Genomic DNA, 14,721 nt, shown 5'->3' with positions numbered 1-14,721 from the left:
TGGTGGGGTCTGCACGGTGCCCTGGACCCTGGTGCTGCTCTGCTGTGAGCGGCCGGATGGACTGTGTGCCACTGGCGGTGCAGGCGGTCAGGGACACGCACCCGAAATAAACCCTTGCTATTCCTCTTTACACGTATAAACCGTCCTTGCTGGTGGATTTGGCACGGAGCGCTCTTGGCTTTTTATCTTTTCTTTTCCGTTGGGACTTTTCATTCTCTCGCTCCACGTCGGCTGTGGCTCCCCGCAGGCTGGCACTTGCCATCTCGCAGCGGGCTGGCAAAAGCCAAGCTACCGAGCAAGGCGCGCTGGCCAGCAGGAAACTGGGAAGGAGCTGGCCAGGAGATTTGGAAAGGGGAAACGTTAAATTCTGCCCCGTTTTTTGTTCTCTTGGGGAATTCGGTTATCATGCTGACGGAGGTACTCAAGTGAGGTTGACTTAGGGGAAAAGCCTGGCGTAAAACGAGCGGCAGGAAGGCAGGCGTCAGTCACACACTGTTGTCTTCGGAGAACATGTGCTGTCAGGGGAAGAAAATTTGGTATCTAATTGTGTGCGATGCCCTCGGGGCAAAGGCTGCGCTCGTAGGAAGGTGTCAAAGTGTTATTTTCCGCCTTTTCTCGGGGCAGGAGGGTTCCTCTGCAGAGGCCATCACCTGCCCGATGGCAGGCACTGTGCTGCAGAGGGCAAAACAGTTGTTTATGGAGCAAACTTAAACCTGCCTTGCAAATATTTCCTGGGAAAGGCTGTTCAAGCTCAACTTGGCAGCCTTTTGCTCCCGAGTGATTGGAGCCGATTGCTGTTTCTGTTTTACTGCCAGCACCTGCTCACCCCTCACCTGCGGGGAGGCTGCAAAGCATCTCCCCTTCTAAATGCTGTGTGCCTCTTCTGTGCCAGCTTCGGGGGACCCGGCTGGGAGGCTGGGCAGTGGGACAGAGCGTCAGCAGCCCCTGGGTGTGCTCATGGCTCATCTCTGCTCCACGCTGCTGGTCTGGCTGCATTAATGCACTGCTGCATATTAGCCTTTGTTAGCTCCTCTTTCTCTTATTTGGTATCCGGTGGCACGTGCTAATGCCAAGCACAATCCTTACCAAACCCGGCTTCCCGGTTCCTGGGTTTCACCAGCAGCCCTTGATGCCAGATACAGAATGCAGATGGCTGAGGCAATTACTCTATCCTTTTATTAGATTGCTCAAGATTAATTAAATGCTTACATTCCTTTACTTCCTTTTATCCCCAAGAATCCCAAGCCCTTACACCCGCACAGCTCTCGTTGCAGCCAGGCACCCAGCACGAGTCACAGAAATGTGGAACTCTGATTTAGAGCAGAACTTTGGGGGAAGATTAAAGCAGAAAAGTGCTCGTCTGGGATGTCAGGACTCGAGTGACTGTCTCCTCAAATCCTCCTGGGGTAGCTGATAGTGCGGGCAGCGGGGATCCCGGTGTTCCAGCTCAGCACTGGAGCAGTGCTCTTTGCTCCAGCAGCCTGAGATTCCTGATGAGCTTGCTTGGGGCTCCCTGCAGGGTGGTAGTGTGGGCCTGAGGCAGCGTGCACTGATTTATTGCTTTAATTTTTAACTGTATTTTTACACTCGGACCTGCTGCTGTCTTTACGTGGCACATGTGGTGGGTGCAGTGCATGTTTTGGTCCATCAGTAGCAGCTGGTATCAGTGCTGTTGTCCCCTTTGTCCCTCTCCTGAGGGAGTCTTGCCATCCGGGGTGACTGGGTGGCCACAGGCAGTCAGAATGTGAACCTTTGTCGAGCAGAGGGTGATGGATGTGATGTGAGGCGAGCGGTGCTGTCACTTGGGCTGCGATGCCATCGGGAGGCTTGTGCCTCTTGTCCCCACTGGAGCCACTTGCAGCCATATGTGCTGGCACAGGGTCACCGAGTCAGAGCAAAGTGTCCCTAAGGATTATGTTAATCCATTTTCTGGAGATAAATCCAAGAGATGGAAAATCCCACTCCATCTTTTTAGGAACAGTTATGCATTTCACACTTTTGGATCTGTTTTCATTGGCCACTTCTCTTGGCACCAAACCCGGCTGTATCCCTGAGATGCCTTGGTCAGGCTGCAGAGAATCAGAGGAGCTGGCTCCAAGGGGAGGCAGGGTGTTTGTTTTCTTCTGTGTCTTGCAGTCTGAATTGTTGATTAAAATCAAAAGCCTGGCCTCTTGGGTTGGCTGAAACATTTGGATGAAAGAACTGGGAGCTGCAGCATGGTGCAAGGGGAATGGACAGAAATTCCCACTTGTGCAGTGGTTTTCTGGTTAAATAAACAGAGATGTAGAGAGGAAAGACACCTCCTGTTCTCCTCCACCTCCATGAGAAGGAGGGGAATGTGAGCTTACTCCTTATCTTCCCAAAGCCCTGGTGCTGCAGGACAAAACCCAAGGGCCGCCTTGTGCAACACCAGCAATTCTGTGTGTTCCGAAATCGTGACTCAGGCTACCCCAAGGGCTCCAGAGAGAGCAGCAGGCAGAGGGAATGGAGTGGGGCAGTGGAGCCTGGCACTGGACTCCAGACCCTGGTCTCTTGGAGTGCTGGGCACTGCTGGCCTTGCTCAGGGAAGTTGTTACTGTCCCTCTCCTGGGAGCTGCTGCTGGGCTGGGGTTTCCCTCCTGCCCCAGAGGTCTTGTGGCCCAGAGCCAGGTCCCACCGACCAAATGTCCATTATTTGGAAACAGCTGTTACTCCCTCAGTCCCATGAATCCCTTTGCAGTGCCTTGATGTGCGTGGTTTCCAAAGAAGGGGCAGGTGGCTGTGAGGACCCTCTCTGCTGCTCCCCGTGTGCAGGCGGGGGGAGCAGTGCCTGCCCAAACACATCTCAGTCCTTGGTGGACCCAGTGCCTGTGGTCTGGGGCTGCCTGGGCATCCCACGTGCTGAAACCTGCTGTTCCTGATACCAGACCTGCTTGCAGGTAAAGGTGGGACTGGAGGTTCGGGAGGGTTGCTGTTCGGTGCAGCAGGTGGAGTTTTGGTGTTTGGCTGGTGGGGTGGATTTTTTTCCCTTAAGTGGTCTTGGCAACCAGGCACTTTCTCTCATTTTTGTCAGTGCTTTTCTCTGCTTCCATGCGTGGGAAACTGAAGTTGAACTGAGCATCTGCTGCTGTCTATGTTTGGAGATGGGACATGGAGGAGACTTTAGTCTGATCCATGATGTCCCTTCCTCTGAACCTCTCCAGCCCACCTGCCTGCCACCTTCCAGGGGCTGCGAGCACCGGCAGGCACTGCCAGTGGCTCCAAAGCAAAATCCTGTATCAGGAAAGCTGTTATAGCCTCAGGTGAGCACTAAGCAGGGAGGACATGTGTGTTTCCACTCGTGTCTATATTTTTATGTACGTTGGGGCTGCAAATAACAGCATTGGAAGTGAACTGAACTGCAGGCGGCCCTGATCGAGGTGTTCACTTCCCCTCCACTGCTTCAGGCTCCCTTCCCAGCAAGGGTCCCTTTCCTGGAGGGCTGGGAAGCAGGAGACAGGTTGTGTGATGCTCTGCACCAGTCTGGCTGGCTGGGAGAGAGCTGGCAGCTCTCTTTGGGAGCTGTTTGTACTGGCAGCTCTGTGTGCTCTTTCGGGGCTGCTCAGCCCAGAGCAAAGCTGCAGCGAGCCTGAGCCCGGGATTGCTCGCCCCAGGCTATAAATAACCTTCCCAATTCTGCAAAGGTTCTCGTCTGAAACAGTGGCATATTTCTGCCATACTTGTGAAGTCGGTTCCTGGGCTGCTTAGTGGAGCTCTTAGCAAAGAAAACTCTGCCTGGCTCTGGCAAAGCCGTGTGTGCCCAGGCTGTGGGGCCGGGCACGTGGGCTCTGCAGATGCCCAGAGGTGCCGTGGGAGCAGCAGGGGTGGGATGCTGCCAGCCCAGCGTTCTGCAGCGCTCTGGGCTTGCACAGCCCTGCTGTGGCTGGGTGGAGGAGCAGGAAGCTCGGGCCCAGTGTGGGGGCAGCCTGCCTGGGGGGATGGAAACACAGCAAATGGACAGTCCTGCTTCCCTGCCTGGAAAAACCTCATCCCTCAGCACCTGCTGGCCCTGCTGCACCGTCACCTGCAGCACAGGTGTCTCCCCTGTTCAGGTGAGCCCTGTTTTGGCTGCTGGGAGGGGGGAGTGTCTGTGGTGAGTGTCCTGGGGCCCCCACAGCTCGGTGTCTCTGGCACTTGAGCCCCAGGGCAGCTCCTGAGCTGGGCAAGTGCTGCTGGGACCAGCAGGCTCATGGGCACAAAACTGAGTGAAATCTGCCTAAAACCGCCCAAAACTGAATGAAAACAACCCAAAATGGAGTGAGAATGACCCAAAATTGAGTGAAACCCACCCCAGACTGAGTGAAGCTGACATAAAACCAAGTGAAATCCACCCTAAACTGACTGAAACCCACCCAAAATGGAGTGAGACCACGCAAAACTGACTGTCCTTAAGGGCTCTGCCTGCCTGCTGTGAGGTGCCTGCTGTGTCCATGCCCAGTGTCTGGCTGCGTGGCTCTGGATGGCTCTGACACACGGCCTCAGGCTGCCGAGGCTGGATCTGTTGTCCTTGGGGTGCAGAGCTCTGCTCAGGGAGGAACTGGGCAAGGCTGAGGTGCCCAGCTTGGCAGAGCACACATCTGCTGGAATAGAAGCCAGGGCCTTTTTCCATTAAAGTCGGCTGGCATTGTGAATTTTCCATCCCTTTTGGCCTCTGGGCCTGCATCACTGCAGTGTGAGTAAACTTCCCCCTCTGCGCCCAGCAAGGCAGGCTGTTCCTGAGGGGCAGGGCAGAGCGTGCCAGCCCAGAGCCTTGGCTCCCTGGGCAACTGGAGAGCAGGAGCAGTGCAACAGCCAAAGTCCTGGGAATGGGCTTCTCCCTGCTTTCCCTGACAGCACAGCCTGGGGAGAAGCCCTTATCAGACAGACTGCAGGCAGACTGGGTGTTCCCCAGTGCTGGAGAAATAAGGAGGTTTCAGACTGGTGCCTGAGCACTTTGTCCCTCACTTTGTGGCACATGTGGCAGGGTCAATGTCCCAGGACCTGCTGCAGCCTCACAGCACCCTGGACTCTGCAGAAACCTGGGGACCCTTGTGCCCCACATCTGGCGCCTCCCATCTGGCTGCTGGTACCTCTGGTAACCCCTCCTGGCCCTGAGGGTGGGCTGGGGCTGGTGCCAGCGTGTTCCCCCCACTGCCTGCCTGCAGCTCCTCGTCTGTGGGGTCTGTGGCTCGGGGTGGCTCTGGGAGCTGGGAACAGGCAGGCAGCCAGGGCAGGCTCCCCGTGCGCCGGGGATGATTCAGCCCTGACCTTTGCACGCAGTGCTGGGCTGGGAGCAGCAGGAAGGAGGCATCTCCTCCCCGGGAAGGCTTTGGCTGCCCACCTCTGCCTCCGCCGATCCCATCAACACCCCTTCCAAGGTGTCTCCCGGCAGTGATGCGATTGGCCTTCGGTTTTCCGAAAATATCTGCCACCTGCTGTCTCAGAAAAAGCAACTTCTCAAGAAAATTCGTTTGTGACAGAGCAGAAAACGAGCAGTATTCAACAGCCTCGAGGAAAAACGAGAAACTGAGTGACTTGTGCAAACAGTGCTTTGGCAAAGTGCTCCCCTTTGTTTTCTGTTTAAAAAACAAATTTATTTTTTTCCCTGGCATTTCCCAGAACTGGGCAGATCTTCTGTAGGCCGTGGGCAGAGGGTGCAGCGGTGTAGGCTGCGTGCAGGGGCCCCTGCCCACTGAGAGCCTGTTGGCATGGGGAGGGACAGCAGGCAGAGTCCCTGTGGCTGCTGAGAGGCCTGATGGGTGCTGCCGCCTCCCACAGCACGGGGAGGGATGCCCTTCCTGGGGCCCTGGAAGGATGGATGGAAGGCTGGATCCCAGCACAGGCATGAGGAGCAGTGGGGCATATGAAGGACCAAAAGCACCCTACAAAAGAGGTGCTTCGTGCTGCCCTCACAGCCTTGAGCAGCGCTGGCCTTGGCAGTGTGAGGGCTGGGCCTGCCTTTGTGGGGCTGCCAGGGCAGCACCCGGGACCCCCCTGGCTGCCTGTTCACCCAGCGGGTGGCCTTTCTTCCCCTGATGGGGCTGGGGAGGAGGAGGCTGCCTAGGACAGCCTGAGGGGATTTGTGACCCCCTGATCCCACTTGGCCCTTGGGTGTGGGTGGGGGACTCAGTTCTGTCCCTCCATCCCTTGGCAGGGTGGTGGGCTGTGGATCTGGAGGGGGTTATTTGGAAAAGCCACATCCTTTATGTACGCGTTCTCCCCCTTGGCTCGCAGGGCTTGGGGAGGGTGAGTTCTTTCATGGGTTTATTTTCTTTGTCAGCTCTTTTGCACAGCTTTATTTTCATGCCTTTTGTCTCGGGCACCTTCCTTTCTCCTTCCTGCCTCCCTTTGCCGTGGGGTCAGCTGGCTGGCATGGATGCTGGCCTGACAGTGGCCCTGCAGGGCTGGGACCACTCTGTGTGCCTGGCACCTCGCTGGGGGCACGTGTGTAAAAGGAGGGCAGAAATCTGTGCAGTGCCCATGCTTGGGGGTCTCTGAGCTCCTGCCCTGGCAGAGAGGGAGCTCAGTCTCAGGGGTGGGGTGAGTGCTCAGTATTGCAAAGTTCTGGCTGCCTTGCTTATCCTTGTCTGTGCCTCACCTGCTTGTTCCCACACCTATTCCCATAATTAAAATTGGTGCTGTGAGTAGGAGGGCTGGAGGAGAGTGGAGCAGGAGCAGCCCTCATTGCCTGCAAATCACTGCTGAATATGGTTGGTTTCTCCGACCATTCCCCAGCTCACCTGGGAAGTTGTGCAGCTGAAAGACCAACCCCCAAATCCACATTTTGGGGGGATATTCACCACATTGTGAAGGGTTACTCTTCTGCAGCACACTTGTCACATGTGATTTCTGCCCTGAAGGCAAAAATAATCTGGAGAGACTTTGTCCATCTGCTGAGTTGTGTGAAATGTGTAAAAAATACCTGCCTGGAGAGTGGAGGGAGAGGGGGGTGTTTTTGGAGCTGGGAGCATGGTCCTTGTGAGCAGTGAGCCCACCGTGGGGTGGATGTGCCTGGGCTCTGTGGGGTACAGCAGGATACAGCTCTGGACACCAGGCTGGGGAGCAAAGGTGAGTCCTGCAGCCTTTGTGACCCGTGGCCCTCTGGCTGCATGTGGACATGGGCTGGAGCACAGAAAGGACAGCATCAAGACAGCCCTGCTGCTGATGCTGTTTCTCAGGAGGCCAATCCAGAGAGGTGGTGCCTGGCCCAGGGTGGTGCCTGGTTGTGCTTGCAGGGCACCCCAGCCCTGCTGGGCTCACACACTCCGTTGTGGCCATGGGGTTGTGGTGAGCAGCCAGGGAGCTTGGCGTGGCTGGAATTCCTGAATTCCCGTGGCCATGGGAGCCAGCTCTCCTGCCCAGCTGGCACTGCCTGCCCTGGCCTTGGCCGTGGCTGTGTTCTGCACCTGCCTGGGCAAGGAGAGCACAGGGGAAGGAGAGGGTTTTCCAGGCAGTGACCTCATGCAGCTGGGAATAGCTGGAGGAAGACAGGCTTCCTCTGGGTGCAAAAGTCTGTCCTTCTCATATAGGATGAGAATCCTGCTTCCCCAGGTGGTCGCTGGCAGAAAAGTGATGTGGGAAGGCTGGGTGAGGAAGTGCAATAGGGATGTTTGCCTGGCAGAGCAGGATGGGGCAGGGCTTCTTCCTTAGGTCCTGCCTGGTGACTGCAGGTTCAGGGCTCCAGCTGCCTCTGCCCTCCTCCTCAGCTCCTGCTTTTTCCTGATGGTTTCCAGGCCTCACCTCAGACAAGGGGATGTACTGATGTCTGAGATGCCTCTGTCAGATGAGCTGCCCCTTTGAAGGGGTGGCAGACTCCGTGCAGGGGTTGTGACAGGGAACTGCTGGGAGCTGTGTGCTCTCAGCAGGGCCCTGAGGGGCTGGGTGCCCAGGGCTGCAATTCCCGGTTATGTAAGGCTGCCCTGCACCACACAGCCTGCTCGGCACGTGATGGACACGCCAGCTGTTTGGGGTTATTTTTATATCCTGTCTCTGCACATCTCCTCTCAGCACTGACTGCCCCGTGCTGGTCACTGGGCACTGCCTCTGTGTCCCCCCAGGCAGGGGCTGCGTGCTGGGGATGGCCTGGCTGAGCTGCCAGCTTGAGTCTTTGCAAGGAGGGCTCTCAGGAACACGGGGCACCCTGAGCTGCTGTCCCACAGGGCCCTCTGGGGCGGCTCACACACAAAGCCCAGCTTTGGTCATGCATGCCCTGCACCGTGCCACCCCTCCTTGGAGGTGGCAGTCCCAGTGCAGGGGAGCTGGGAGAGAAATAATCCCTCTGAGCAGCCTCTGCCCGAGCACTTGTTCAGGCCCTGAGGCACCCATGTCGGTGCTGCTGCTGGGAACCAGCCACCTGGGCTTCCATGGTGCCAGCAGAGGTTGTGGCCGCGCTCCCAGGAGCAGGAGCCCTGCTGGGTTTGGTGCCCGTGCTGCGCTGCCGAGGTTACGTCAGCCCTTGTGTGGAGATGAAGCGTGGGAGCACAGAGGGCCAGAAAATGGGCTCAAAACGCTTTTCTTCTAACTACACGTTTTTAGCGCTCAGCATTGACTCTTCATCGCTTGTCTGTTTTCTGATCCTTCTTCAGAATCTGCCCTCTTCCATTTTATTTTTTAAAAGGTTTTTGTTCCGCGTCTCTCCGTGCTGGGTCGCAGTGGCGCTGCCTTTGGTCCCCTTTGAATAGCAAAGCGGCTCCTTTATCAGCCAGGGCTTTGGCAGGGCTGCAATTAAATAATGGAGGGCCTGTCACAGGACAGGTCGGGCCGGCTATTTTAGGGATATTCCAATATCCAGGTCTGTAATAGATGACTCATGGCAACCGGGGGGATACTTGCGTATACCTGTGTGCTTTGATCATGGCCTAGATGAGTGAGTCCTGCTGGCCTGACGGCTGAAGTGATTTTATTGCTAGAAGAAGGGTTTTTGACTGCTTGCAGTGGCGTGGTGAGGGAACAGCTTCATGGCTGGAGGCATGCAGGCATTCAGGTGCAGCAGGCAAAATGCTGCTCATTCCCCAGAGGTGACCCTGGGTTCCCTCTGTGGATACCACTGGGGCCCTGGTAGCCCATGGGGTTTCCAGGGCTGTAGGAGCTGGACTAATCTCCTTTCTTTCCTTGCAGTACATCGGGAGCCTGGATGTGCCGCGGCCCAACAGCCGCGTGGAGATCGTGACGGCCATGCGGCGCATCAGGGTGAGTGTGCCCAGGCTGCTCCTTCCCCTTCCCATCCCAGGCCTGGCCTTCTCCTCCAGCTGCACCTGCAGCTTTGTCCTGCATCAGTCCTGTCCTGCAGTGTATTGATAACGCTGTGTTTCACTGTCCCTCTCCCCGTGGCACTGGGCCCGGCGCCGGCAGGCTGAGTGTGGCGCAGAGCGCTGTTTGCAGCACGGCTGTCCCAGGCACCCAGCCACCCCCGTGCTGGGGCTGTGTGTGTGCTCACGGTGCTGCATCCTGGGCTGCATCCTGGGCTGCGGGGCAGGGAGGGGCTGGAAGGTGCATGTGGGATGTGGCACCCGATGGGAACTGTAGCGTGCCCGTGGCTGGGAGCATTTCCTCATTTGGCAGTCCCAATAACAAAGTAACAATAAGCTACTTGTGCAAGAGGTTCCTTAGGGTTTTACTGCTTGTGTAAGAGTTTCAGCAGCATGAAAATTCAGGTGCTGCCTGGATATGCCAGCAGGTCAGTGCTAAGTGGCAGTGTGCAGGGTGAGGTGCAGAGTAGCAAGCTCTGGGGCTGGCCAGCAGTGAGATTGTTTTAGGGTGAGTAGCTCAGGGGGTATGATCTGGTAATGAAATCATCTGCCTTCCCAAAGCACTTGCAGCCAGGATATGGGACACCCTTGCTGTATAATGCTTGGCCCATAACCAAGAGAGGAGCTTTTCCTCTGCTCCCCAGCCTCTGGGCAGCACAAGTGTTCCCAGGGGGCTGGGAGGGGGGCAAACCATGAACCCCAGGACTCGCTGCCCCCAGGCTGATAAAAGCAGGAGCTTGACTGCTCTTCAGCAGGGGACAGCCCCTGGGGCCGAGCTGGCCCTGGGTGTGCTGGCTGCAGGCACAGGCGGTTTGGTTTGGTTTGGTCTGTCCTTGGGCCGACCTTGCCCTGTCCTCCAGAGATGGCTCTCTCCTGGGAATAACACCCTGAACTGGAAGGGCCTGAAGGCACTTGCAGGGACGTTGGGTAAGGGATGAGCTGTCTTTCTGCTGGTCTCATGGGATCCCATAAGCACCAAAGCTGCACCAGAGCTCTGCTCCTCTCAGCCCTTCATGCAGACTCTTGCTGTAATCTCAGTTTCTCTTTCACCAGAGGAGGAGAGGAGGATCATATCCCCAGATAAGGAGTATCGTGTTCAAAGGACAGACATTTCGAGGCTCTTCTGTTTCAAACGTTCAGGGTGTAGATAGTTTGTGGGCTTTCTCAACAGCTTTCCTACCTGTTCTCCTGTCCTCTCTATGACGATTAATGTTGTGACTGGGGCATGACATGGGAAGGCCTTTATGGCATTAGGTTTGCTCACCTTGTGTCCAGACAGTTTGGGACAGAACAACTGGTATGTCATCAGGAGCTCTCATAAACAGCAGTTTCCTTCATTGCCTTTCAAGATAAGACTTTTGAACAAATGCACTTCCAGCCCCAAAATCACAGAACTCCACCTCAATGTGGAAGGACTGGCACAACTTTGAGGGTTTAAGTAAACCCTCAAAGGGGGGGAAAAATAAGAGCCCCAGAACATCCTTGTTGACCAGTATGAATAAACTCAAGCACAGTCTAGAAAATTCATAGGTACAGCTCTGAGTAGCAGTGAAAGGACACAGAATAGGGTAAAATAATGGTTTCTCATGGTGAATGATGTGTTTGAGGCATGTGCTCAGGCTTTCTTCACCCCGTGTAAGACAGGAGAGATGCAAGTCATGAAAGGCCATGGCTTTGCAGATCAGATCTGCCAGAGAGACTTTGAATGTCTGTTTATTTGTCAGGGGGTGCTATTTGTGAGGGGGATGCCAGGATGGTTGGATGGATGGCTGTCTACACACAAAGCCCTCCCCTGGTGTGCTGTGCTTTGCCCTGGATGTGCCTGGCAGCAGGAGGGACCACAGCATTGCTGAGGACATTCCTGGCTGGGCTGGGTGCTGGGGGCTCCTTTCAGCCTGGCTGGAGCTGCAGTGATGCATGTCCTCCTTACAGAGCACAGCCACCCTTCTGCTTTAGGGCATAAAATAATCCCAGAATACTGGCATGGAAAAACCAGAAGAGAAAAAAGCTTATTTGGGCACAGAAAGCAACAGTGAGGGATCATCAAGTGCAAGCAGCAGCAGTTTTGTGTGTAGGGTGTGAAGCAGCTGCTGACCCTGAGGCTTGTGTGGTTTTTAATGCAGTCCCTGGTTTAGGGGCAAGGTGCTCTGTCTCAGTTTGTTCCAAGTTAGTCGCTGTTGCTGAAGGTGGGGGACCCTCACCATCCCCTCTGCTGCCTCAACTCCCCTTTCTCAGTGCTACCTTTGCCATAGCTGCTCTCTGGGCTTTGCCTCTATTTACTAAGTGATTTAAAAAATGACCCTGCAAAGAAGTGAGGGTGCTGCCTGCCCGAGAGTGGGGAGAATGCCCTGGAAGCTCCCTGTGGCTGCCTGTGCTGGGCTGGGAGCAGGAGGGGCTGGGACAGCAGCAGCATCAGCCCCTGTAGCACTGCCTCCCTTCTACTCCCCCGCACTCACTGGGGCCTGGGAGTGCTGCTTCCTGTTTGGATGGAGAGCTGACCCTCTGGGGCACACAGGAGGACAGAGCATAGCTGACATTGCTGGCATGCCTGCCCCCGGCAGGCCCCCTCTGCAGAGCAGAGCCTTGGCTGGGGCAGGACAGCTCCACCTGAGCAAGAGGGGAGGTTAAGCCCAAGGCTGGTCCCTCTTGTGGGCCAGGGGTGAGAGGAGCTTTAAACAGGGGGTTGGTGTTGCAGGCCATCCCCACGCATGCCATCGCCTTCTCCCCACTGCTGAAGGGCTGGTGATGCCATGGCCATCCTCATGGTCCTGGCCAGAGGGAGTTTGTGTCCAGAAGCAGGAGAATGTGGAGAATTGCCGGGATTCTCACAGCTCAGGATGAGGAGGGAAGGGCAGGTGCTCAGCTGAGTGTCTGCTTTTCCTTCCTGCATGGGCTGGGCTTGCTGGGCACGCAGGCCCCTCTGCACTGCACCTTGGTGAAAATCCCTGGCCCTGAAATGACTCGGTGGAATGGGACATTAGCCATGCTAAAGATGCACTTGGAGAGCAATTTTGTGAGCATCTGCTGCAGCTTTCCTCCAAACCCTCCATGTCTCCTGCAGATCACTGATGACCACATACATTAGAAATGCAGTAGACCAGGGCTTGTTTCCTGGGCAAGCAGAGGGGCTTCTCTTAGTACAGCTGGCTCCTGTCTGCTGCTCATCCCAAACAGGGTGACCCAGTCCACGTTGCTTCATGCCCTGAACTGCTGGATTTGGCTTCCCAAATGCTCCTTGGCTCCTCTGGGTGCGAGATACAAGGAGCTGATCTGTAAGTCCAGGAAGTCACCTGAGCATCCAAAAGCCCCAAACTGAGTGGTGTGTCTTCCCAACCATAAGGATTATGAGCTGCTGCAGATTTCAGTTGAAAGTGCCTGAGCAGGTGGCAAGATATCTTTTTCCTTCCCCTCCCTTCCCAGTGAGCTCATGGGCCCTCAGTGACAATGACAACTGTATATTTTTTGTGTTGTCATGATGTAAATTCGTGCAAGTGCTTTCCTCTCCATGCCCCTGGCATGTCTCCAGGGCAGCCAGTGCTACCTGGCTGGGGCTTGGTGCCATGGTTCTAGAGAATTTGGATTCAGCCCTTTTGGATTGCTGAGTGCAGCTTTGATCCAGGTTTTCTTTGAGCCAGGAAGGATGAAAGCCTGTATAGGCGCTTGGTAAAAGCTGTGGAAGTCTTCTGCAAGGCTGTTTCTGGGAAGTGTCCAGCTGAGTTTTGCAGGCTCAAAACAGGGAGGCATTCCAAGCACTTGAAAATCTTGCTCCTCTACACCTCCTACTCTGCCAGGTACATCTGATTTTGTGGGACTTCTGCTTTGCATAGCTGAGCTCAATTTTAGCGAATTGGCAGAATTGCTGAGTTTCTACAAGCTTGTGTAAAGCAAGATTTCACATCCTCTGCAGGCCACAGGTGCAGTTGGATTGGTGTGAAAATTGATGTGTGTGGCCAGTTACTGGTGTAGAGCTCCTGGTGTAACTCTGAGCTCGTTTAATTAGAATCTTTCTCAGCTACCCCTGCTCCTGCCACGGTGAGTTTTTAAAAGCATGAGGCCATTTACAGTGATGCCTTCCTTTTTTCCTTCTTTTCTCTCGCCGTGCACAGGTGTGTCTTCTGTAAAATGAGCAGGATTTGGGAGCAGGCTGGCCCTGCATGCCTGGGGCAGCCCACCCCTGTCTGTCTGTGAGGACCAGCGCAGTGGGAAGTGGGCTGGCCAGGGGATGCTCAGGTTTTGGCCGCATGAAGAGCACAGCCTGCTTCGTGCCCAGTCATGGCACTTGGTGCAAGGTGAATTATTGACAAGCCAATGACTTGATGTGGTTGTCCAAGATGAACAAGATTATGTTGTATTAGATCTGGGAGGAACTGAAAGGATGTCTGTAATAATTTCAGTTGCTCCTTCAGTACTCTGACAGACACAATAAAGGGGTGAAGCCTTCTGGGCATGCTTGCATTTCTCCTGGCATCACCAGTGCCACTTAATGTCATAATGAAATAATGGCTAGTCTGGCACTGCTACCAGCATGGCATGAAATAGGCCAGGATCTCATCCTGTGGTTATTTAATCAATAAACTGGTATTTTAATCAATAAACTGGTTAAATTAGTACCCAGACTGATTGGAGCAGCCTTTTGTCCAGGACTGCTCGCGTTTCCAGGAGAGTTGGCCAAAGTGTGGTGACCCTCCCCTATTGCCTGTACCATGGCCAGGACGGGGTGAGGGCTTTGCAGTGGAGCAGAGAGTTGCAATGCACACACAGTAAAATGAGGAGCTCAGGGAGGTGAATGACTCTGTGTGGCAGAAGACAGGCATCTGGCCTGTTGAAGAGGTGACGTGTGGGCCATTAATGCTGGGAAGCAAGGGCTGAGCCCTGGGGGAAGGCAGTGAGGGATGGAGCTTGGGGCACTGCTTCAGGAAGGCGCTGAGAGGGGAGCCAGCCCTGCCTGTGCTGGCTGTGTCCTCAGCCTGCTGGCTCATGCAGCAGTGACTGGGCTCAGGCACGCCTGTGACCCCTTGGTGCTGGGGACATGAGGAACAGGCACGCTCCTGGGCCCTGCTCCTGGCTGCATAAATGAGTCGTGATAAGCTCATTGCCTTTCAGCTTCCAGCCATGCCCTGTCCAAGAGTTCTGTGCCAAACCTGGGACAGCAGCGTGTCCCTCGTGGCCAGGCTCCAAAACAGGTGGGGTGGCCAGGCTGGGGCAGGAAAGAGCAGGGGGTTCCCAGCTGGATGGACAGCACGGTGGTGGAGCCAGTGAGGATGAGGGAAACCGTAAGCAGGTGGGGGAGCGTGGTTTGGGAGGGCTCCTGAGCCAGGAGTGCAGCTACGTGTGGCCTTCCTGCCCCTCCTGTGTCCCGCAGGAGCTCAGCCCTTCTGCTCTGGGCGAGTGCCCCGCGGGCAGGACGGGGCTCTGGCAGAACAGGGCTCTGGCAGGGCAGGGCTCTGGCAGGGCAGGGCTCGGGCAGGGCAGGGCT

The 14,721-nt window shown here is 55.7% G+C and overlaps 1 protein-coding gene across 1 annotated transcript in view; it reads left to right on the top strand.

Moving 5' to 3' along the window:
- Positions 1-9,118: 9,118 nt before the first annotated feature.
- Positions 9,119-14,721, top strand: part of LOC102043084 (carboxyl-terminal PDZ ligand of neuronal nitric oxide synthase protein) — a 22,664-nt gene continuing 17,061 nt past the window's right edge. The window contains exon 1 of the mRNA XM_031061679.1: positions 9,119-9,186. Coding sequence (XP_030917539.1) covers positions 9,172-9,186 — 15 coding nt within the window. The 5' untranslated portion in view covers positions 9,119-9,171. The remainder of the gene's footprint in view (positions 9,187-14,721) is intronic.

Source organism: Geospiza fortis, unplaced genomic scaffold (genome assembly GCF_000277835.1).
Source record: "Geospiza fortis unplaced genomic scaffold, GeoFor_1.0 scaffold5, whole genome shotgun sequence".
Taxonomy (NCBI): domain Eukaryota; kingdom Metazoa; phylum Chordata; class Aves; order Passeriformes; family Thraupidae; genus Geospiza; species Geospiza fortis.
This window is presented reverse-complemented; position numbering and strand designations above follow the sequence as displayed.